The 25,736-nt window shown below is 36.8% G+C and overlaps 1 protein-coding gene across 3 annotated transcripts in view; it reads left to right on the top strand.

Annotated features, from left to right (window-relative positions):
* RELCH (RAB11 binding and LisH domain, coiled-coil and HEAT repeat containing) overlaps window positions 1-25,736 on the top strand; it is a 76,023-nt gene that overhangs the window by 47,122 nt on the left and 3,165 nt on the right. For 2 of the 3 annotated variants that reach the window (XM_027736762.2, XM_027736761.2), the window contains 16 exons: window positions 326-397; window positions 1,189-1,329; window positions 1,804-1,968; window positions 2,775-2,922; window positions 5,426-5,582; window positions 6,139-6,262; window positions 7,314-7,362; window positions 7,771-7,850; window positions 8,612-8,718; window positions 9,261-9,360; window positions 13,235-13,317; window positions 14,253-14,316; window positions 15,861-15,999; window positions 16,351-16,467; window positions 17,480-17,568; window positions 23,038-23,108. In XM_027736762.2, the coding sequence (XP_027592563.1) occupies window positions 326-397; window positions 1,189-1,329; window positions 1,804-1,968; window positions 2,775-2,922; window positions 5,426-5,582; window positions 6,139-6,262; window positions 7,314-7,362; window positions 7,771-7,850; window positions 8,612-8,718; window positions 9,261-9,360; window positions 13,235-13,317; window positions 14,253-14,316; window positions 15,861-15,999; window positions 16,351-16,467; window positions 17,480-17,568; window positions 23,038-23,108 (1,706 nt within the window). Of the gene's footprint in view, window positions 1-325; window positions 398-1,188; window positions 1,330-1,803; window positions 1,969-2,774; window positions 2,923-5,425; window positions 5,583-6,138; window positions 6,263-7,313; window positions 7,363-7,770; window positions 7,851-8,611; window positions 8,719-9,260; window positions 9,361-13,234; window positions 13,318-13,985; window positions 14,069-14,252; window positions 14,317-15,860; window positions 16,000-16,350; window positions 16,468-17,479; window positions 17,569-23,037; window positions 23,109-25,736 lie in introns of all 3 variants that reach the window. The other variant, XM_027736765.2, reaches the window with a different exon arrangement.

The raw sequence follows: 25,736 nt of genomic DNA, 5'->3' as shown, positions 1-25,736 counted from the left end.
TAATATGTGTGCCTTCTTTTGACCCTGATTGTTCAGTGAGACCTAGGCAGCTCTTCTACACTGGTTGGCTCAGAGCACTAGAGGGCACTTGTGTAGTTCTTAGAGGAACGTCTCTCCTGAAGGGCTACATAATACAAAATATTTCATGACATTCCAGCTCAGGAGTTATGCATATTCTTCATTCCATACACTGCTTTCCACCTTCTCTTTATTCATCAATGTTTATTGAAGAAGCGCAGGCACATTCCTCCATTGCAGTGCGTTCTAACCACATTTGAATACTGGTTACTGCAAAGCAAACAGCCAATCTGCTTGTCTTTACCAGATCAACCACAAATACCCAGAGCGACGGCTACTGGTAGCAGAATCCTGTGGAGCTCTTGCACCCTACCTTCCAGTAAGTATTAATAGACATCAAATACCTCGCTAGTGAAAGCAAGGTGAAAATCTGTTCCATAATGTAAACATCCTTTATAATTTTAAATGTTCACAAGTGTGTATGTTGTGCATAGACAGTCACATTGTCTTCTACTTTATGTACACATGTGAGATTCAGTAAATCACACTAAGAAGGAGATAGCTTATTATGAAGAAATACAGATTAATCTAGGTATAAAATGTTTCTAAAAACAGTATGTTCTGAAAAAATACTTGTTTCAGTAAAAATTAAGAAAAGATAGTTAGGACCAATTAAGGCAACAATCTGTGAAAAAAGAACTGATACCCAATAATAGAGTTCTTCAGACACTGTGGAGTGTTACAATAAGAGTGCTGCCAGTTAGAAGAACAAGCAAAATTAAGTCAGTGGCAAACTAGAATTTGAAGCTTCAGAACTAAATTAAAACACCTCTTCTTCAATTTAGTAATGCAGTGATTACAGATTCTATTTTAAGTCTAAACCTATAGTAGTTTTATTGCTTTAGTTATCTTTGGTTCCATACAAATTAAAGGACTTGAGTTCTGTGCTTAGTAGGACAAAAGGCACTCTAATGAAACTACTGACATTTTATATTCATTCATCTTCTTTTGTGAAAACTGAACATGTAATATTCATAAAGGGATCTATGGTTGGAGGAAGGGATTTTGTTTGTGAGCACTAACAGAAATGCAAATTATTTATAAAAATTGATACAAACCCACATTTCTTGTTTCATGGATTTAACAAATATGTTTTTCATTTACAAACAGAAAGAAATTCGTAGTTCTTTAGTACTTTCCATGCTGCAACAAATGCTAATGGAAGATAAGGCAGATCTGGTACGAGAAGCTGTGATCAAAAGCCTTGGCATCATTATGGGCTATATTGATGATCCAGACAAATATCAACAGGTATAATTTGTTTTGGGTTCTGTATGTATACAATTTTTTCTATAGATACTTCATGAGTAGGGGGATGCATATTTCCTGTATTTTTATTAAATCCTTCCAGATACTTTTAAAAATTATGAATATATGAATGTTGATTTTACTGTTTCACCAAGACCAAATGGAAAAACTACAGGTAGCATTAAAACTTCAGGTGTAAGCCTTATACAAAAGCTTCTCTAATAATTCATAATTTACCTTTAAGAACATACCATTTCACTGCCCACCTGATACTATTAGGCACTTTGATATCATCACTTGCTAGCAAATTCATTTGCTACAACAAAGCCTACCTGTAGTTCAACTTAATGCTGCCTAATAATGTTTCACAGAAGTGAAAATAAAGTACTTCTGTCTTCCGAGTTTTTGAAGGCAGAGTGGTAAAATGTGTACATAAATTTTAGGGAAATAAGTACATTCTTCATTATCTTTTGCCAGGGCTTTGAATTGCTGCTTTCAGCTCTAGGAGACCCTTCAGAACGTGTGGTTAGTGCAACACATCAGGTATTTTTACCTGCTTATGCTGCCTGGACAACAGAACTGGGAAATCTACAGTTCCATCTTATACCTACACTGCTTAATAAAATTGAAAAATTGCTCAGGGTATGTGTTCAGCTGTTTCTACATTGGAGAATTTTCTATATATTCTTATTAAATATGCAGACTTTTTTTAAAAAAATACAAAAATGCAAATAGTTGGTGCTTAATGTTCTATGAGTGAAAAATTTTGTGGAGATGCTTGTTGTAACTCTTTTACTTGTCCACTGGAAGAAGGAGGAAAAAAAAAGAAAAACCACCAACCCCTCCAAAACTAAACATATTGTTCTTTAATACTCTTCTTCTTTATAGCCTTTGCCTAATATTGCCTAATAGCATTTGCCCAATATTAAAATTTTATAGTTTTTAATAAAGTGCAGTTTTTATTAAATTAGCAAACAAAGAAGAATTGAATGGCTTAGTTAGGTCATTTGCAATTATGATCCAGTTTGCACACTTGATTTGGTAGATATCTCAAAAGCTCTAGAAAAATTGGGTCCCTCATAACTATCTAACAGACTGAAACAAGATGCTTGCTTTCTCAGTGCAGGCGAAGAGTTTATTCAGTTTAGGTGCCTTGGTCTCTGAGACAAAGGTTCCACATTTCCAAAATGTGCTAAAAAATGTTCTTTCAAAATATCAATCTGTTTATCAGCATGAACTGCTAAATGTATTGCCTGAATCTTTTGAGTAGAGGCGACTTAAGGGTGACAAGGGGATTTGGTTGATGAGACAAAGTAAGTTTGTGGTTAGGCTAAATTACTATATAATTAGTGTCTTTGTGTAGAAGCTCATCGCAGATGTGTTGATCTCTTGCCAATGAATACATCATCCAAATTGACAACTTTGAGTAAATGTCCTGTTTGTTTCAGGAAGGAGAACATGGCTTGGATGAACATAAGCTTCACATGTACCTGTCTGCTCTGCAGTCATTGATTCCTTCACTGTTTGCACTGGTGCTACAGAATGCACCTTTCACAAGCAAGGCTAAACTTCAGGGAGAAGTACCACAAATAGAAGGTAAATGATTAATTTCTGATATGGATTTTTTTCATATTGATCTCCCTTAGCAAATCCTTAAGTAATGCTTCCTTTTTCCACCCCTTACTATGCTTGAGAGACTTGATTATCACCAAAAATTTTTATTCAATCTCTGTATTCTTCTCTACTTCTTATAAGAAACTTTGAGAATGCAAAGCAATTTTTAAGTGTACTTCCTAAAGGTTTCTGAAGAACTGATTTACATTAATAGCCAATAACAGCTCAGGAAGGCTAGCCTCAGTTTCAATTAATTCTTACAAATTTCTGAAGTGGGAAAAATACAGTGTAGTGCAGGAGTGTCACCATCTGTTATGTGTCTGTGGAGTATCTTAGAAGACTGCACCATGCCTGGCAGTGCTCAAGACCAGCTTGGGTGGAGTTTTGAGCAACCTTGTCTAGTGGAAGGTGTCCCTGCCCATGGTAGGGGGGCTGGAACTAGATCATCTTTAGGGTCCCTTCCAAATCAAACCATTCTATTAATCAATGGCCTCATAGTGAAGTTGAACTTAGATCAACAATCTTAGCCTGTAAAATGTTTTCTTCTGTTGCAAATACTTTTTAAAGGTATTATTGGTAGTACCTGCCACATGCTGATAATAGTGCTGTGTGTGAAGATGCAAAGAAAGGGTAGCGACTTCTTAAAGAATTCAAAACTTTCAAGTTTCAGCCTAGTCTGACATTTTTTTTCCTCCGCAAAAGTGATGGAAAAAAATCTCACATACTTTTCATTAATCTGGAAGCATTGCAGGAATTACTAGCTAGCTTTCTTGAGTTTTGCAGTAGGAAAGATGATGCTCTTGTTAACTTCATTGCTGAATAATTTTAAGTATGAATTAAAAAAAAAATAAAAGCAATGTGTTGATATAGCAGGCTTTCAGTCCTCATATATTTTAATGGTCTAGAATTTTTTTGTGGTCTTGCTTTTAAAGTGTAAATTATTCTCTTCTGATAATAATAATTAAGGAGCTGGGGGTGGGAGTGGGGAGCATCATAAACTACTTATATATAAAGTTAGGAGCCATTAGATGATTTAAGTGTAGCAATAGAAGTCAGCTTGTTGTAAAGCTGTGCTGTGTTCTTTGGGATCATAGAATTGGAAGGGACATTTAAAGGTCATGTAGTTCTAAATCCCCCTGCACTAAGCAGGGACTTCAACTAGATCAGGTTGCTCAGAGCCCCATCCAATCTGACCTTGAATGTTTCCAGGGATGGGGCATCTATCACCTCTCTTAGCAAGCTGTTTCAGTGTTTCACCACTCTCACTGAAAAGAATTTCTTCCTTACATCTAGTCTGAATCTGCCCTCTTTTTAAAACCATTACCCTTGTCCTATCACGAAAGACCCTATTAAAAAGTCTGTCCCCATATTCTTTATAAGCCCTCTTTAAGTATTGAAAAGTCACAATACTCTTCCTGGAGCCTTCTCTTCTTCAGGCTGAACAAGCCCAACTATCAGCCCTTCCTCTTAGGAGAGGTACTCTACCTCTTTGTTCACATCTTCGTGGCCCTTCTCTGGACTTACTGCAACAGCTCCATGCTTTTTCCGTGCTGGGGACCCCAGAACCAGATGCAGTATTATGGGTGGAGGTCTCATGAGAGCAACCTATTGGCCATGATTCTTTTGATGCAGCCCAGGATACATTTGGCTTTCTAGGCTGCACACAGACATTACTGGGTCGTGTCCAGTTTTTTCACCCACTGGTACCCCAGAGTCTACTTTCAATCCCTTCATATCCCCCAGCCTGTATTGGTACAGGGGGTTGCCCTGACCCACGTGCAGCACCTTTTACTTGGCCGTGTTGAACCTCATGAGGTTCCCATGGACCCACATCTCAAGCTTGTCCTGGTCCCTCTGGATGTCATCTCATCCCTCAGATATGTCAGCTGCAGCACACAGCTACATGTCACCTGCAAACTTGCTGAGGGTGCAATTGATCCCACTGTCCATGTCATTGGTGTAGATATTGAACAGTACTGATCCCACTATGGATGCATGAGGGACACCACTTGTTGCTGATGTTTATCTGGGCACTGAGCTGTTGACCACTCCCCTCTGGATTTAACCATCCTGTCAGTTCCTCATTCACTGAAAAGTCTATCCATCAAATTCATGTCTCTACAGTTTAGACAGAAGGATGTTACAGGAGACTGTCAAAGGCTTTACAACCTCCCTTGTTCACAGATGTGGTCACTCCAACACAGAAGGCCACTAAGTTGCTCAAGAAAGATTTGACCTTGGTGAAGCCATGCTGGCAATGATAATTGCATAATCTCCCTGTATCAGCATTTTCTCATGTTAAGTGAGAGTTACATAATCTCTTCAGAGATGATTTTAACTCACTAATTTTTTTAAAAGCAAATTGATAACCTTATACAGAAGACACCTAATGATTTTCCTGCTTTCTTGGCTCTCATTTCAGACATCACCTCCATGGTGTTATCGTCTTCTTTTGTTCACGATTGCTTGTTCTCTGCTGTTACAGTCACTAGATTCCCCCGACCCGTATCGCCGCTTCAGGATGTGGCCATCATCATTGGAAGCCGCGAGCAATTAGCGGTGTTGTTGCAACTCTATGACTATCAGCTAGAACATGAGGGTACCACAGGCTGGGAGTCTCTGCTATGGGTAGTCAATCAACTGTGAGTTAATTTGTATCTTAGGATTCCTAATTTTAAAATGTATCAAAATTAATAGTTCTTAAGCATGGCCATGTTTAACAATTACTGAATAAGAGAATACTAAGTGTGATTGTCTTTGTGAATTATTGAAGAGGAAAACATTGGATTTATTTCAGGCATTTTAATTTTCATGCTGAATTGGCTTTGATTTTATTCAAAAAATATCAGCAATCTAACAGAATATGTAGGTAGCTACTTGCTCTGATAAGGTTGGGTTTTTTTCTTTTTTTTTTCTGGTATAGTCGATTCTCTGTTGAACTGAAGACTATTGTATTCCGACTATCTTATGATAGTAACAGGTGTTTGAAAATGTAGGTCAGACTTTTCTGGCACCTGAACCCTTGCTTTCTTCATGGGTCAGGAATTGTATGGAACAAGTAGTTAATTTTATTAGAACCAGTAGTGCTCTGTGTGTGCATGTATTTATTAATATAAACAGTAAATCTATACAAATGTAACTGGAGAGAAACAAAAGATCAGAGTAGTGTTTAATATCCTTTTGTTTCCTGATTTTTAGGCTACCACAGCTTATAGAAATAGTTGGCAAGATCAATGTAGCATCAACTGCCTGTGTCCATGAGTTCTCTAGATTTTTCTGGAGACTTTGTAGGACATTTGGGAAAATTTTTACAAACACTAAGGTAAGATATTACCTTAAATATTCTACATACAGAGTACCTTGATAATATACATTCTCTATATTTATGGTATGTCTGAATACTCACACTTTATGTGACTATTTATATTTTCAAGTCACACTGATGCTTTTCCATAAGTACATTTAAACCTGGTATTTTTAAAGTTCTATTTCCATTTTCTGGTTTTAGTCACTTTGGAATGGCTGCCTCATCTTGCCCAACAAGGAATGATTCATTTTTTTAAACTGTATTCTTCATATTGCTTTATGAATGACAGAGAGAGTGGGAGAGATTATCGTAATTTTGGTGATTTAACAATTTTCTTTCTTCAGAGCAGCAGCAGTTTGTGATGTACATAAGTACTCCAGCCTGTACTTAATTGAATATTTAAAATGGATGCTTTCCCAGCCTGAAATATTTTCTGTAGGTGACATCTAAACATTTTTATCAGGGAATTACATAATTTTTCTTCATAAAATAACTTCTGAATATAATGAAAAAAGTATATTAAAAGGAAATCATAAAACATGAGAGGATTACCTAAAGATAAAATTATACAAGTGTGTTAGCATTACATGGTGCTTCCAGAGAGGAGATTAAAAAAAGTCTCTGGTCTTTGAAAACCCTTTCTGTAAGTTATTTGTAAAACTATTGCTTCTATAAAATTGTTCTGATACTGATTATCATAGCTGTATTTGGAAGACAGTCCGTCATTGATAGCAAAGATACAAAACATAAACTTTTTTTTTGTTTTACATACTTCAACTTTTTGTGTCACAAGTACTAAATACTGCTGCTTGTGTTGTGGGTACTCAGTAGAAATTTTTCCTCTCTTATGTCATACTGTCAATTTTTGCCAAAACTGGCTATGCTTTTTAAAGATTTTTGTTCTTTCTGTACCATCAAAAGTCCTTTTTGTGGTTTGGGGGGGGTTGTTCTTTTCTGGGAGGAGGGGGGATTTTTTTTGTTTCATTTTTCAATTCTTATATTTTTTTTAAGTTAATAGACACTGGTAACAGGTTTTCTTACATGGGATTCATCATCCTTTGCATAGGTAAAACCACAGTTCCAGGAAATCTTAAGACTGTCTGAGGAAAACATAGGTAAGTGGCTTTTTACTCAAATGAGTTGAACTTAACTGCAACTCCAAAAAAATCTCAATCTCTTGTTCAAATAACATTTTCAGACCACAGTTCTCAAATTTGTCATCTTTGTGAAATGTTGAAAAATCTAATCTTAATCTGAATGGAACCCTGAAGGTGTAGAATGTGTGTAAGGTACAAAATAAGAATCAAATCCAAATACCACTTAGGCATTAGTTTAGCATGTGTGGTGTGTGTATATATGCATACATGTATATAAATTCTCTATGGTTATATAAAAAAGTGATGAAATCTGTAATACTTAAAAACACACATATAAGTATACTATATATAGTATATATATTATACACATTATATACACCCTCATATGTATGTATAAAACCTAAATTTTTCACTATGTTTCATTAGATTCCACAGCAGGTAATGGAGTGCTAACAAAAGCCACAGTTCCCATCTATGCAACAGGGGTCCTTACATGTTATATTCAGGTAAGTTTGTTTTTCTGTTTCTTCATTAAATGTATAATAGTATGTAAAATTTATTTAAAAAACAACAAACCTTACTGTTTTCTCTGAAAACTTTGTGTTCTTGTACTTTAAGATAGGTAGATGAATGGGCAGCTGTAAACACATTTAAAAGCAAAGTTTTCCAGTGAGGTGGTGATGTACATTTAGATCACGTGCTGCCATGTCCCTCTATCAACACTGTTAATGTTATTCCTTAAATGGGTTCTTGACCACTTAACTATGAACCCTGCAAACATTATTTTGCAAAACAGATAAGCAGGTAAATTGCCACGTTGGGCCTAGTTGGAGTCTTAAAATGTTAGTGTTACCTAAAATAAACACACTATAAATAAGATTATCTAATCCTCCAGCAACCAGCAGTTACAGATTGGCATATACATATCTTACAGGAAAAAAAAGAAATTCTTCATTATCTTACAAATTTTTTGTGGACTGTGAGCAATTAGAAACTTTCAGGAGTAATAAGCTTAAATACTGTTCTTAAAACTTTCTTTAGTAAAACAATATGGGCAATTCAAGCACAAATATGGCATAGTTAATGAAATGCATTCTCTTAATGTGTTTGCTTTGAAAGGTTCTTGTTTTTTAACCACATTCTTGAAGTTCCTAAGGAAATCGTTAAGTGCTTATCTGGTTTGTTATTCATAGTTTGTCTCTTTGGTATCTGTAGGTTGTCATCACAACACTTCTACTACATTCATCATGGTACTCTCTTCTTTCAGGAAGAAGACCGCAAGCTGTTAGTTGGATTCCTAGAAGATGTAATGACCATGCTTTCACTATCCCATGCTCCTCTTGATAGCCTGAAAGCTTCCTTTGTGGAACTAGGGTAAAGAATACACCTTGGTATTGACTAGATCTAAATACATTAGAAGCTTTTATTAAAAGCTGATAATCTGGCTGTAATGTTAATAACTGTAGTGCTTTGGGTGAATAAAGGGTATACTTGCTTTTTTTTTTCTTGGTGCAAATGCAATCTCTGGATTAAAAATGTAGTGATAAAAATAATTCTGACGTGTAAAAAGGAAACACAAAATTTCCACAAAAATCACTATTTGAGAATACAATGGAAATTAATTTTGTATTTACCATACTATTGTCATGTATTTGCATTCAATATCATAATTTATTGAAAATTATGTTCTTAACGTTGTAGGGGTTTTTAATTATTTGAACATGCAACATATTTTCTGGACTGCAACATGTTGCTTGTCCTTCAAAATGAGATAAATGTTTTGTTTCCTTCAGAAAGGATAAAAGGTGGAGTTTTAGATTTGTTGAACAATGGATTCTTAAGACTACATTTTGCAGGTAAAGAACAGGGTTTGGAAGTATTTTTGTTTGATTGATTGCCCAACTATTTTCTTTTAGTGCAAACCCAGCTTATCATGAGCTGCTTTTAACTGTTTTATGGTATGGAGTTGTCCATACTTCTGCTCTTGTTCGATGTACAGCTGCTAGGATGTTTGAGGTAAGTGTTATCCAAACTTTTTTTGCACCTCTTTAAAATTAGAGTTTACTTTTAAAAACAGGGGTTCAGACAATGTTGTAATTCTTAATAATTACAAACAAATAAGCTGTGTACTGTGTGATGGAGCAGAAGGTTGTCATGCAGTTGTTTCTGTATCTGTTTTCTGTTCAACAGCACGTCTCTCTGTAGGTACGTAGTTAAACATATCAAGCATCTCTGACTTTTAACTTCTGCTACTCAACCCATCATGAGTATCTAACTCACAGTTATCCTTTTCAATAGGTTTTGTGTATATTCATACAATACACTTGTGTTGTAATTCAAACTACTTTTCATCGGTACCAGATAAGGTGGTGAAGACATACATGTAACCAATTCTGTATTTTTTGTAAAAATGAAAATCATTTAAAATAATCTACAGTTACTTTACATGCCTCATAATGACAGCTCCCTTTCACCTAACATCTATAAATTTTGGTCAGGATAAAGACTGATACATATAGCTAATAAGTTTGCTTTTATTTCCACTTTATGCCTTTGTTTCATCAAATGTTCATTTTAAAGGGCTCATGCAAAAACCCTAGGACATACTCAGACATACTCCATTTGCTGAATAAAGAGAAACTTTTTTTCCTTTGCATGCTAGAAACATTTTTCTGATCAACATTACTCTTTTTTTTTTTACTGTGTTTCTTCCACATTTGACTCATTTGAATAGCTCTGCAGTGGACCTCTAGCTGAACCTGCCATTTTGTATCCATTTGCAAAAACAAATCTCAAGTCTGCCTCGGAAAAAAAGAGCACTTAATTTATCCATTAGCATTCTTTACTGCAACTCTGGAACTCATAGCAGATAAGACAGTAAACAGCCACAATAAGCACTATCCTAAGACTTTTTTCCCCCCTCTTCTCCCTTTAAAAAAAAGATGACAATTTTTGGACACCCTTAAAATATGTTTGAGTATTTTTAATCTAACAGAAATATTTCTTATATCATATTTGTAATAACAAGGGGTTCTTTTCTTAATACGCATTAGCCAAATGTGAAAGACAGGCTGTTGCCTTGATTGCAGTTTCTTTTCAAATTCAACTGCATGTTGATTATTTTTAGGCGATCTATACATTCTATTAGATATATTGTTTCCTAGCATACTTCAATTTTTACTAAAGCACAGGCAGCTCTATTTTAGGCACTGTTCTCACTCAAAAATAGTAGCATATTGTCACTTAATCGATATCCATAGCATACATATTTATACATGGCAGTACATAAATTTGGGATGTCATCTGTGTAAAGAAGTGGTAGTAGTTGGTTTTACTATTGGAAGATTCCTCATTCAAGGAACCTGACACCTCAGAGGCTGCTGAATGGCAAAGGCCAGCAATTAGGTAATAAGATAAAGAGTATGTGACCTGCAGGACAGCTGTATGGGAACAATAAAGATTCTGAGCAGCACAGAAACCACAGACCCATCTGCATTACCCAACCTTTACAGTCCATTAAAGATTGGAAGGACACCGAAGTGATTTGGAGCCATTCTACTGCTTCACTCCTTTGGTGGCAGGCAGCTTTGTGCTGCCATTTTTAAGGTGTAGTATGTATGACTAATGATCTAGAGGAATTAAAACAGGATAAAAATTTACATCGTCTGTCTCACTCCAACCTTACATGCTGCTAACATGGCTTTGTCCATCCAGCTGTTTCTGTCGCTTCTATATATTGATGTTTTCAGTCAGTAGTTTCCTGTTTGAATATTGATGCAAACAGATTTGATTGCTGCTGATTTGAACATGAAGTGCGTAGCTGAGTTATATATAAGCTTTATTGGTCTGTTTAGGTTCAAGGCTAGGACCACTTATCTTCAGAATGACACTTGTGTTATAAAGCATGTTTTATTTTCTGTTTACTGTGCTTTACCATACTTAGAAGTGTGGTAGACCACATAGTAATGAAGCTGAGATCATTCTAAATTGTTTGCTAATTACACAAATCCCAAGCATTTTTTATTCAAAGCACTGCTAGGTCTTTCTCAAAATGAAGATTGGTAAAGAAAACTTGAGTCCCTATTTGCCCAAGATTGAAAATAGGAAGCATTCTCTATTTTAATAAATGGAAAATTGGTAAATCTGTATCTGAGAGTAAGATCATCATAACCAGTGAGCTATGTCCTTAAAAGCTGTTTGGAGAGTAGCCCATAAACTCAACAGATCAGCACTTTAAGTTGTCACCAGTGTTAACTCATTGTGAAATGTATTAATGTTAAAATGCTGTAGTTGAACTGATATTCCTAATACCTTCTGAGTAACAAGTATAGGAAGCTGCAAATTTTTCCCTCCAGGTGCTTTGCAGCAATAATCCATATGTTCTTATACAGCTTTTCCCCATTCTTCCTTCCCTAGTTACTACCTTAAGGCCACACTGTATTCCATGTCTGTGTGCACGCTTGCATGCATGCACATACATGCACACACAAATATTGCTAAATAAAAATGACTGCTTTGTATAGAAGCTTCCGGAAAGTCAGGTTCCTTCCAATCTTTCACAACTTTCTTCGGTTTAAATTCAGAGTTGGTAAAGCAGGAATGCTCAAACAAATAGAATATAAAGTCTTCTTTAGTTAGAGGGTGGAAATATTGCCTGATTTTAGTACTGATATACTGACAGCCACTGCTTTCCCCATGCTCTGTGGATCTCTTGTTGCATTGCTGGGGAAAAAACTTAGAATTTAATTTGTGCTCATTATCTAATGTGAGTAGTTAGAATATGGCTAAATATTAAAAAGACATTTCAAATTTCTCACATGAACTTACTGATTAGCTTTTTATGTTTATCTCCTAAAACCAGCAAATACATGCAGACTTCCTTACATGAGATTCAAAATGGAAATATCTAGGCTTTTCTCTTTTTATTAATGAAGACAAAAACTACTCTGTTTTGTTGAATATCTGGAGAAAGTGTGCAGCTTGTCATTTTTGAAAATTAGTAGCTTTTCGTATGTAGAAAACATGTGAAGGGCATCTGCAACATATACAGTAAATGCTGATGTATAGCTACATAAGTAATGTAAAACAGATCACCTGGGAACATCTGAATTCAAATGACTTTCTCATGTTCATGGATAATAAATTTCACTGTGATTTCAATTTTTTTAAATTCGCGATGTATTGCAACAAATACATCTATTCCTTAGTTTGCAAAAAGACTTGATGAAGTACGTTTCACGGATATTTCAAGGATTTTCCATTTCCTACCTGCATAGACCAGCATATATACTGCTTGGATGGTGGTTAAATATAAAGTAGTCCTGAATGACTTTCAGGAAAACTTTTTGGCATCTGGGAAGGTGCTGTTTGTCACATTGTAAGAGGTGTGAAAGGTATCAGTCAGTGTGGGAAAATACGCATTTGGCCTACTCAAGACATCTGTTTTGCATGTGACAGCCACCTATGATAAATACCATTGTATTGAGTTAGGAGCAGCATTTAGATTAAATTGTCAAACTCAAATTGGCATTGGTTTAGAATTTAGTTATACATAATTTTATTTATAATTATAATACATAATTAGTATTTGAATTATAATACACAGTTACTTGCTCAAGCTGTGAGTTCAAGTTTTAAAATATCTGAAAATAGAGAAAACATTGTATTGTTGAATTTGTCATGTTTGTGCTGATTGCCAGACCACTTCAGCTTTCTTCATGCCTTTGCATTTATGAAGCACTAGTGTAGCAGTATTTGCTTAGCTTCTAATTTTGGTTCGCTTTTTGTGTTTTTTCTTTCTCTCTCTTGGTTGTGCCACTCTTCTTCCCATGATACTGTGCTCGCTCTTTCCGTGCATCGCCTGTGATATCCCCCTGCTCCGACCATTCAGCTGTTGGTGAAGGGGGTTCATGAAACTCTGGTAGCTCAGAGAGTTGTTCCTGCTCTCATTACTCTCTCCAGTGACCCTGAAATGTAAGTTCCCTGACTATCTTATATACGTAGCATCCCTCTTAATACTTAAAAAGAAATAACCATCAGTTATGTTTCTTAGTCTAGCTGAACAAATATTGGATTACTTTTAAGCAAAAGTAACCTTTAAATCACTTATTTTTAAATAAAAAGTTTTACTGCAATACCTAGAACTAAACTGGATAAAACTGCTGAATAAAATTTAAATAGAAAACTTAGATCCGTTTAATATATTTTTACGGGTTTTTATATTTAATCATATTCTCAGTTTTCAAATTGCTTAAATCATTTCTAGCAGAAAACTGTATATTACTATATTTTGTAATGCTATCAGCTTTACTGCTGCTAAATTAAGTGTCACCTGCATTAATGAAATGCCAAGTAGTTTTGGCTGTACCTCATTTCTGATAGACAACTTTGGTACTTCATTTCCTGGACATTCTGATGTGATATTTCTTTCAGGCTAAGGAGGGATGCTTTTGTTAATCTCACTAACAGGTTGTTACTAACAAATGCTACAGCATGAATAGAGTCTTAGTCGCTTTAATGTCTTGTGTGGGTGACTAAACCAAGAACAACCCCAAGAGTCTACCTGCCCATCCTCAGTCACAGCTAACCCAGTTCTTCAAGTTTACCAAACCGTTTTTTATTGCATGTTGACTGGTTTACAGCTGACTCTTCGAGGCATGAGTGAAGCATTAGTTGACAAGCGGGTTGCTCCGGCCCTTGTTACCTTGTCCAGTGATCCTGAATTGTGAGTTTCAGATTGAGACCTTGAGTTAATCCTGTCTGTCTTTTTCCTGGCCTGCTTTCTTTTTTGTGTGTGTCATTGCTAGAAACTAATGTGTAACTTAAAAGTACTAATTTTTTAATTTTGCTTTTATTAATTTTGTTCTTAATGTTGAATACATTGTAAAGACTCTATTCTTCCATTGTAGTTCAGTAAGGATTGCTACAATTCCTGCTTTTGGGACCATCATGGAAACTGTTACTCAGAGAGAGGTAAAACACCTGTTGTCAGGCTGTTGGTTTTGTAGCATAGTAGATTGATAATTTTTTTATAAATCCAGAGTAAAAGAAAGGGCAGCTTATAAATTATTTCCTTTTTTGTCATATTCTCTTCCAAAAAGCCTTCCGGTTTTGCAACAGCCTTTTTTTTTTTGTTCTTTTGGAAACAAATTCTTAACTAATAAAAACATTCCCTTCTAAATATCAAACCAAACATAAACAAAGAGAGACGGATAAATAAAGGGGAGGCCTGTGCTAGAAGATGGGAAATCCCATGCTCAAAATGTTTGTTAAAACATTGTCCAGTATGGTTGTGAAATCTAACTCCATTATTTCCAAATAAAATAGCTTTATTTTAAAATGCTAACCAAAAAGACATGATGGAAGTCAGTTACCTCCACATAAGTATATTCTACCATTTTAGATGCTTTAGGATATCCTGCTTGGCTCCCAGCTATTTCAGAAGAGAGGACAAGTCTCTTGTAGTTCCAGTCATATCTGCTTGATGTTCAAGATGGCAATAAAAGACATAGTGACATTACCAAAATAATCCTTGAGGATAATATAGAGATGCAATTCCTCCTTCTTTTTAAATGATGAGACTTTGGTAATAGATCAGAATTCTGAAGACACCCAGGATTCTGCTGTAAGCAGTAGAAATGTTGGATTTCATTTTATATAACAACTGTACAATTGAATTTCTTCTTAAAATCTTTGCAGCTTTTTGCAGAGCTTGCATTCTTCCCGTAATTTCAACATATTCTAAAAGAATGTGTTTGAGGAAATGTGAGTAATGTGAGTCAAGTCAGTGATGACTCACAAGCACTTAGAAGATGGAAAAGTTAGAATTTTGTAGCTTGGAATGCATGCCTATAATCAGTTGGGAAGAATATTGTTTTGTTACCACACAGAAATTACTGTATCCATTGCACTAATTAAAACAAGCCTGAGAGTACTTAGAGGTGATAGCACCTTCCTAAATGTATCATAAAATGTTATTTTTTCAACTGTGAATGCAAATAAAGTACTTACGTAATTTTATTTTCCATTTTTCTAAACCTTTAGTTGAAGAAATCTTTTTAATTCCATTGATTTTATAATGGTTACTTTTGCATCTCTGTCCTCTGCAGAAAATTTTCCAACCTATTAATTGAGTTACATTATAAAAAATCTCATTAATGAAGTTCTAATTAAACAAGAAAACTCCATAGTTATTAATAGCAAGTGGGAAATTTTAATAGGTAAAAAATGGGAGTGTCAAACCCAAGGAAACCTCAGGAGGAAAGACCAGCTCTATGGAAGCACCTCTCTGTAGTTAAAAGATAAATCAGATTAAAACCCTGTTAACAGTCTTTAAGGCATAAAGCTGCATTGAAGAGTTTGGAACATCCTGTTAGGAAAAAAAAAGTAAATTAGAAGAAAGTTCAACATTTGTGATCTGAAATATGGAAGATTATAAACATACTCTGAAGTGACCATAACAATTTCTAACATCTTCATTCTTTTGTGTTCTTTCTGTTTCTCTGGGAATATTTAAGCTTCTGGAGAGAGTAAAAATGCAGCTGGCATCTTTCCTGGAAGACCCTCAATATCAAGACCAACATTCTTTACATACAGAAATCATAAAGACATTTGGAAGAGTTGGACCTAATGCTGAGCCCAGATTTAGAGATGAATGTAAGTTGCATCTGTGGGAAGATGCAGTCTTGCTCTTTCTGTCCAAAAGCTAATAGGTATGCTGATTATATTGATTTTTTTTTCCTATGAGTTGTTACTATTTCAAAGGTACTCTGAGATACATTTTTATTTCAAGTGGTGCTACCACAATCTTTATTTCAAGTTTGAGTTGATCAGTTAAATCTGCAAGGGCAGTGCCATCAAAAGCAATTATTTGCAGTTCTTTTTCCACACTGTTGTGTGTGCCTGCAGGCACACAGGTGTCTGCAATTGCCACATAGCAACTGTTTAATGCTAAACAATTCTGTGGAAAGCAATTTCAAACACTTATTCCCATATTTACTTTTCCAGTTGTTATTCCACACTTGCACAAGTTAGCCTTGGTCAACAACCAGCAGTCTGTGGATTCGAAGAGACTGGATATCGCTACCCACCTGTTTGAATCCTACAGTGCTCTTTCCTGTTGTTGTATCCTTTTCTGGGGGGAACTTTAGCTGTTACTTCTGTGGTGGTGGTGGAAGTTTAATACTTGAGAAATAACTAAGTTTGTCTTTGAATATGTTAGGTAAAACATGATCTATTCAGCATAAGGAAGAGGTTTTCACAGATGGTAAATGTGGTGGGTTAGTTGGACACCAGATGCCAACCAAGCCATTCTACTACTCCCCTCCTCAGGAGGATGGGGGGGAAGGTGGGGGGGAAATAAAATGGAGAAAAAACTCATGGGTCAAGATAAAGGCAGTTTAATAAACAAAAGCCATGCATGGAAACAAAGGAAAACTGAAGATTTAGTCTCTGCTTTCCATCAGCAAACAATGTCTGGCCACTTCCCGGCAAGCAGAGCTTCAGCACACGTAGCAGTTGCTCTGGCAAAGTAACATCATAATAACAAATGCCCCCCACAGCCCCTCCTACTTTCTCATAGCTTTTGTATCTGAGCAGGCATCATATGGTATGGAATATCCCTCTGGTCAATTTGGGTCAGCTGTCCTGGCTGTGTCCCCTCTAAAGGTCTTGCTAACCCACAGCCTGCTGGTCAGGGGCAGGATGTTGGAGAGACAGCACTGATGCTGTGCCGGTGGTGCTCAGCAGTAGCCAAAACACTGGTGTGTTGTCAACGCCTTTCAGGTACCAGCGTAAAGCACAGGACTGTGAGAGCTCCTATGGGAAAGTGAACTCACTCTCAGCCCAGCCCAATACAGTGGAACTGATAGATACTTTTAATAGAACAAAGCTACAAAATCAAAGCCCTTGATCTTGACCAGTAAATTGAGAAACAATACTAAATGAATGGTATGGATGTGTGAAATACATGATGTTAAATATGTTTAAGATCCTTTTTACTTTTTATTAATCATGAAATTTTCTTAGTTTTGCTGCTGTCTATGTGTTCCACAGAATAACATTATCGGAAGACAGACAAAAACTTGTATAATTTCAGAATTCAATCCTTATAATACCTTAATAACCTGGTTTTTAGTTATTTCAGAGGATTTAATGGTCAATCACTTTTTACCAGGACTGAAGTGTTTACGAACTGACATGGAACATCTCTCACCGGAGCATGAGGTGAGCAGCTGTTTACTGAGTATGAGATGCAGGTGGCAGAAAAAATTAAAATGTAATGGTATTTAAAACCAGAATTTAAGGAGAGCTGCTCTTAAGTGTATCAAAACATAGGGGTTTTTTTAGAAGGAGTAGGTCACATTATTTAAAAAACAGTAAAATCTTTTAAAATTTAATTCTAAGCTGAGGATCTCTGCAGAGAAATATTCAACTGTCAGAAATTCATGTAGAAACAGATCTTTGTAGACTGAAGAAAAATTAATGTTTTTACCATCTTTCTTTGTCATCAAAACAAGGATACACTAAAATGAATGGCTACAATATATCCAAAGAAATGCAGATGAAAGTTGGTGGAGTTTAGGAAAGAAATCAAAAATGAGGAGAGGAAAGTATAGTCCTGAAATACATGGAATGTACTTCATATCTGGAGTACTATGTCCAGTTCTGGGCTCCCCAGTACAGAAGCATGGATCTACTGGGGAGAGTCCAGTGAAGGGCCACGAAGATGATGAAGGGACTGGAGGAGAGGCAGAGAGAGCTGGGACTGTTCAACCTGCAGAAGAGAATGCTCAGGGGCATCAGCATGTAGACAAACACCTGAGGGTCCAAAGAGGGCTGAGCCAGGTTCTTCTCAGTGGTGCCCAGTGACAGGACCAGAGGCATTGGCAGAGGATTTTTTTACTGTGAGAGTGACCGAGCACTGGCACAGATTGACCAAACAGGTAGTGGAGTCTCCATACCACAGGGAACTGGCTCCAGATGGCCTTGCTTGAGCAAGGGCTTGGACCAGATGATCTCCAGATGCCCCTTCCAACCTCAACCACTCTGTGATTCTGTAAATTGTAAAAAGCAGATAGGACAACACAGAAGCAAACACGATTTTCTCTGTTAGGAGGAGCTTACAGAAAGCAGCAAACTAGAAGAATTAGAATGAGAAGCCAACTTGAGAAACTTGAAAATCTTGGTATATGCACTTTTTGTAAATACTTGAAGAGGATGAATAGTATCTGATTGAAACACATAGATGTTAAGTCAGTAGCTGAAAACAAGAGACATAGTTTAGTTGCATGTTGGAGGAAACCTTAGCAGGATGAACATTTCAAGAGATGAAGAAAAAGATTTAATCAGAATGTACAAAGGAACATTGTTGTGGTCTTTGAAGGTTAATACTGCACTTTCATGGATTACATTGTACATGAGAAAATTAATTTTATTTTCCTTATGTTTGCAAAAGTGACTTACTTGAAATGACTGTATTCTCTAGGAGTCCTAAGTCCTTATATTCAGTAACAAAGTTCCTTCTTCCAGTTACATTTTTAATCTAATAGTCTCATTCTTTTATTTTCTGTATATTATTATTTGAGGAACTTTCCAACCTAAAAGGAAAGAATCTGACTTCAGAAGGGTGAGTCAGGAGGAACAGAAGTGAACTGAGCATCAGTCAAAGGCAACAGAATTGTGCTTCTTTACCACAGGCAGCACTGGAGATGTGGCAGTGATAGATACTGTGTTCAGAGAGACCTGGGAGATGTATTGTGGTTTGGGAAGTCTTAAGAATATATCTGAAAGCTGCAGTAGGCAAAAGTTTAATTTTCTTTCACTAATGGGATAACTGATACAAATACTGCTTACTTCATTTTTGTAGTTAATGCAACTTCTAAGGTTTAAGTCAGTTCAAAAGATGCCCTGAATTAGAACAAAAGAGCTTATTTGACTGAGTTTGTCTTGTTAGTCAGAGAAGGAACTGAGGACTTGAATAGGATTAAAAATAAATCAATAAGGAAAGACAGCTCTCAATCCTCCATTACTACATTTTGCATCACTGTGATTAAGTGGCTTCAGGCATGATGCCAAGTGCTTTGTTTTTTTAACTGGAGAGAAATATAAAATTAAAAATATTTGCACTGTGGTAGAGGCTTTGAGGCCTGATTAGTTCTAGTGTCTGTCTTGGAAGCCTTCTGTCTTAAAATAGTTTTCTGAAATAAATGCCATTTACTATCTCAAATAGTTAGATATTTGCATAAACAGAATTAACCCTTTTCTCAGTGTTTTGGTTACTCTGCTGTTATTCACGATTCAAATGGTTATATGACTTACAAAATACAGATGATTGGAAGTTGGCGAATGTCACACCCATCCACAAAAAGGGCTGGAAGTAGGACCCAGGAAACTAGAGTCCTGTCAGCCTGACCTCAGTGCCTGGCAAGGCTATGGAGCAGATCATCCTAAGTGCAATCACACAGCACCTACAGGATGGACAAGGGATCAGACCCAACCAGCACAGGTTTAGGAAGGGCAGGTCCTGTCTGACCAACCTGATCTCCTTTTATGATCAGGTGACCCGCCTGGTGGATGAGGGGAAGGCTGTGGATGTGGTCTACCTGGACTTCAGCAAAGCCTTTGACACTGTCTACCATAGCATGCTCCTGAAAAAGCTGGCAGCTTAGACAGGGTCACTCTGTGCTGGGTTAGGAACTGGCTGGAGGGCCGGGCCCAGAGAGTGGTGGTGAACGGTGCTGCATCCAGTTGGCGGCTGGTCACTAGTGGTGTCCCCCAGGGATCAGTGTTGGGCCCAGTCTCTACTGATGATCTGGATGAGGGGATTGAGTGTACCATTAGCAAATTTGCAGATGATACCAAGTTGAGGGGGAGTGTTGATCTGCTGGAAGGCAGGAAGGCTCTTCAGAGGGACCTGGACAAGCTGGAGAGATGGTCTGATTCCAATGGGATGAGGTTCAGGTGCTGGGTCCTGCACTTTGGCCACAACAACCCCATGCAGCGCTACAGGCTGGGCACAGAGTGGCTGGAGAGCAGCCAGGCAGAAAGGGACCTGGGAGTTTGGATTGACAGGAAGCTGAACAGGAGCCAGCAGTGTGCCCAGGTGGTCAAGAAGGCCAATGGCATCCTGGCCTGGATCAGGAACAGTGTGGCCAACAGGTCCAGGGAAGTGATTCTTCACCTGTACTCAGCACTGGTGAGGCCACACCTGGAGTGCTGTGTCCAGTTCTGGGCCCCTCAGTTCAGGAAGGATATTGAGGTGCTGGAAGCAGGTCCAGAGAAGAGCAGCAAGGCTGGTGAAGGGACTGGAGCCCCAGTACTATGAGGAGAGGCTGAGGGAGCTGGAGTTGTTTAGCCTGGAGAAGAGGAGGCTCAGGGGAGACCTCATCACTCTCTACAACTCCCTGAAAGGAGGTTGTAGCCAGGTGGGGGTTGGTCTCTTCTCCCAGGCAGCTATCAGCAAGACAAGAGGGCACGGTCTTAAGCTCTGCCAGGGGAAGTTTAGGTTAGATATTAGGAATTAATTCTTTACAGAGAGGGTAATCAGGCATTGGAATGGGCTGCCCAGGGAAGTGGTGGATTCTCTGTCCCTGGAGGTTTTAAGGTAAGACTGGATGTGGCACTTAGTGCCATGGTCTATTAATCGTGGTGGTAGTGCATCAAGTCCAACCCTTGATCATTTCAGAGGTCTTTTCCAACCTAGCTGATTCTATGGTTTTCTCATTTACAGAGCCTTAGTTTTTATGGCTCTAACATCAGTACAGAGTTTATGCTTATCTTGGAAAGGTAACATTTGTGGAATTGGCTTGTGATCCTGTCGGGCAACATTTACCACTTATCCCTCATACTTGCTTTCCTTTTTTCATATAAACAAAAGAGTAAGTTGGGCATTTAGGCCAGACCTTCTCATCTTTAAAAGAAACATTTCACCTTGTGCAAACATTTCAGATACTTTACCAGCATCTCTAGTTCAATGTTAAGTCCCTTCTTCCCCCTTCTCCACTTGCCTTCTATTTATTTTCAAAATAACTGGATTGTGAGTTGCATGATAATGAGATATAGTCAGTACTTGATGAAAATATTTAGTCCATATACTGCAGTATTGTTTATAATACTTAAACATGTTATATCTCTTAAATGTCTTTAAATATAGAGTTACAACTCTAAAATCTCTCTGTTAAAGGAGGTCTACATGATTTCATAATCAGTCCTAGGATCAAACAAAGAGAACCCAAGGGAACAGGTCAGAGCAGTATGTGCAAAGCCATAATGTAGAATTGCCATATGATATTATATTTATATCTTTCCTCTGTTTTGCCCTGAACTTTAAGATAAATTGATTTGGGAAAGAGGAAAGAATTGCTCCACTTCATCCAAAAATTAACAAAGCCTTCCCAGAAGGAGGTGTGCAATGGCCAGCAACTCCATCATGTTACTGAAATGATTCTGAGTCCCTGATGAATTTTTCTCCCCTTTGATCAAGACTTCATATTGTTGATGTTTGGAACATCTACATTCAGATAGATGTACAAAAATGTAGAAAAGCTCCAGTGCACAGGTAGAAATGCTAAGTAACCAAAATTATGGCCACTGTGCTTATAAATTTCAGGTGATTTTTTGATACAGAACAAAAAGCTTGCTTTTTCACAGGAGTTCTGAATGTATTTGTCTTGTATCTCTGTACTACTGAGTTTAAGTACCTTGTATAATGTTTTATGCAAATGAAGGACGGCAGATTTAGCAGTAAGAGTTGTAGTCCTTTTTGAATGCTGCTCTCTGAAACATTCAAGTGTATATAACACCTGCTACCTAAAATGTTTCAAATGCTGGAGTAATATTTTTGGAGAAATAGAATGAGCAGTGGCACAGATCTGTACACCAGGCCACTTCTTACCAGCGTAATTAAAGGCTGTGCTGCAGATGTCCAAAGCAACTTGACAGAAACCAGCTTCCTAATGTTTATAAATACATTTAAAAACAGTTACCAGCTGGTAGTAACCATTAGTGACTGATCCATATTTTAAAGATTGAAATTGGGTTTTTTTCCTTTATTGTATATATTCTGGTTTGGTAAGACACTACTAATTTATATTGCTTGTAGCTTTGAGATTTTAAGTTTAGTGTCTGAAAAAAAATTGCTTAGCTTTCTCCTGAGCTGTGAGCAGCGTAAGTTTCCACTTATGCAGTGTGTGTGTGTATATATACATGTACATATACATATATATATTTATAGTTTCACATTTTGCATTATGCACATTTGCATAAAGGAAAAAAGCCATGATTCATAGGAACCCTGGAAGACACCAGTGGAATGATACCAAGTTTGCTTTAGCACTTCCTTTCCATTAAGATGTTGTCTCGGGATGCCATCACACTTCTTTTTTCCTTCCTTTTTCTTTCATGCATAATGTTCATGAAGATATGGTATGTCATAGGAGCAAGTTCACTTTATTTCAAAAAGTGAGGGGAAACAGGAGGGCATCTGGAACTCCTGTAACTGTTTCAAAAACATTTACTTCCTTAAGGTATTTTGAACATTTTTGTTGTTTCTAGCCACAAGACATCAGGTAACTGGAGAACAAAAAAACTTTTCAAACAGTTCTGGTAATGTCAGAATTAGTTGCAGAGTACATTTCGTAAGAAGTGTTAACGTAAAAGGAAAAATGTCAAATGTCATGTATCTCTCTTCCTTAGGTTATTTTGAGCTCCATGATAAAAGAGTGTGAACAGAAAGTGGAAAACAAGACCGTCCAAGAACCACAAGGGTAAGACTTCCACTTCCTTTTTTTTATGTGTCTCCAGAGTAATGTTCTGCAGAATGTATTCCATAATGATGTCCAAGGTTTGTGACCAGAAATCCCATACTGACATATTCTGTATTTGAAAACAGATTTTAGGAACTTTAACACAGTTTGTGGTTGTTTCTGTCTCCAGTGAAAAACACAGGACAAGAAATATTTATTTGTATCAATAGCAATGACTTTCTTGTTTTCCCGTGTTACTTTGTCCTTAATTTTTTATCCATTTAAAGCAGTATTTAAATTTCTGTCCTGAATCTGAGAAAGCAGGAGGTGTCTGGCCTAAGTGCTTAGAGCAAGGTATGTGGTACACACCTTGCCACCCTGGGTGGGGGCAGCCTGCAGGCTGAGGGAATTGTTCTGGTCCTGAGAATGGCTTGCTCCAGGCTGCTGACCTTGCTTGCCTGTGACTAGTGCACACAAAAACAGCTTCTTCGGTGTATAAATTGAGCTACCTGTGTGAATTTCCTGAAAAGAAAGGTAGCTAACAGACCCACATTGGACATGGAGATTTGGAAAGCCTAGTGTCATTATGATGAGTTGTATGTGCTCTTTTGCATGCTTGTTGCTTGGAATGGCGTCCTGACAGGTAACTTCTCATGGATAATTATAGAACTTAATAAATCCTTAGTGGTGTTGCCAGGAAGAGTTTGAGAAGAAACAGTAGGTATTTTAAGAGAAAATCTGTCCTCAATCCCAATACTTTGCCATGGGAATTGAGGGAATTACTGAAGCTTGTTTGTGTCATGCTTCCATATCTGTAACAAATGGATAGAATTTACTTCTTGAAAGAGCTCAGGCATGGTCCTGGGAGCAACTGGTAGTTTGAGAATTACCAAAATAGGAAAGGTGTACAAGAATTGAACAGAAGAAATGTGGTGTGGAAAAAGGGTCAGTCTCTCAAAGAAGATATTTCAGGGATTACTGGTAGTAAATACTTCGAAATCACAGTTGTCCTATTAAGCCATTGCAGAAACCAGTAAATGCAAACCTGATACAACATCTAGTATATTTTCTTTTAGGATGCAACTGCTGAAAACTTAAGTTTTGAAAAGGATAAGTCTTTGCAGTGTGTTCCTCTCTTCCTTAATTAGCCTTCCCCTTTTTTACTCAAAATCAGACTATGGTCTGATCTTTTACTGTACAAAATTAACAAGAAATATTTTACCACTGAAGAAATGACCTTTTCATATACATAAATATCTCCTTTTTTTCCCTAAGCCCTTGCTAATTTCAGTTCCTAATTTCAGTGACAATTATATATTTGACAAACGATTTAAATGCAACTGGGATATAAATTACTGGGTTTTGTTAACAGCATGAGAATGCATGCACAGAAATAAAAACAGATACAAAAGCAGTCATAAGATGCTGCTGATAATCTTGTCTTTCCCCCTTGCTGTTAGAAAAGGTTTGTCAAATAATATGGGGTCAAAGAAATAGTTTTTTAAGAAGATTAAACTTAGCATTTTTATATATTGGAGAGCCACTTCTGTTAAACATTTTCTTTAGCAATCAACAAGGTATTTCAGTCATGGCTAAGAACTTATGTTACAAGCTGATTTTTATAAAATGCCCAGCATGAATGTTTGTTTTGGCCTAGAGCTTTCCCATAAAACAGGCAGAACTCTGTGTAGCATGTAATTCATCTAGACACTGGTCAAAAATTTGACATTTACACATTTTTTTTGTTTGTGGGTTGGGTTTTGCTTTGGTTTTTAAATAATTAACAAATGCAAGGACTTCTCTATAGGACCGATTGTTTCAAACAAGATATGCTACTGCCTTATTTGTATCTCTGATTACTTTTTGAAGATGTGAGAATCAAATTACTTGATTTCGTATTATTTTTATTGATATGTTTAAATGTTCAATTTGCGTAGTAACAGAAGTACTTTGGTGGCATATTTTAACTTTTAAGTCTGCTGAGTGCTGTGGATTATATTTATATTTGCAGTAACATAGTAATAGAAAACATGAAGTCCTAGACACTCCAGTTGTTAAATTTTAATTTTTGACAGCAGATGGCTGATATTCCCCCAAAACTGTTTTGAATGTCAATAGTACATTTCCTGGGTTTCCTCAAACTTATTCAGGATCATTAGAATAATGAAAACACAGTTTGTTTGAAAACTACAGGTTTGTTACCAGCTGATGGGCTTTCTTTTCTGAAGTGGGCAGTTTTATTTTCTCAGTGCTGCTTATGCTTGGAAGGTACAGTATTTTCCAAATAATTTTTCCTAGTTACATGCAACTCTAGGATACGTCAGTCAGGAATAGCTTCTTGTCCTTAACCAGCTGATAGCGAGTCTAAACTGTTATTTACGTAATTTATATGCCCTTGCTTTATCATGAAATCAAAGGAAATTGCATCTTACAGTAGCAGTCATTTACCTGCTAAGTTTTATCAGCTGGAAATAGGTGATTCATTAGTTGATGGGAGGTGTATAATCAAGCCAAAGATATTGATTGTGCCTAAAAGAAATATTTGACTTAAAAAGTTTATAATTAAACTATCTGTAAATCCACAGTACAGCTTTAGTGAGAAGCTTCCTTTTGTTTTTTAAGGTACTTTAAAAAGAACCAGAATTCATT

This window comes from Pipra filicauda, unplaced genomic scaffold, assembly GCF_003945595.2.
Source record: "Pipra filicauda isolate LSUMZ 115617 unplaced genomic scaffold, ASM394559v2 scaffold123_size2130275_pilon, whole genome shotgun sequence".
NCBI classification, from domain to species: domain Eukaryota; kingdom Metazoa; phylum Chordata; class Aves; order Passeriformes; family Pipridae; genus Pipra; species Pipra filicauda.
The sequence above is the reverse complement of the archived record's forward strand: the minus strand, read 5'-3'. Positions and strand labels throughout refer to the sequence as shown.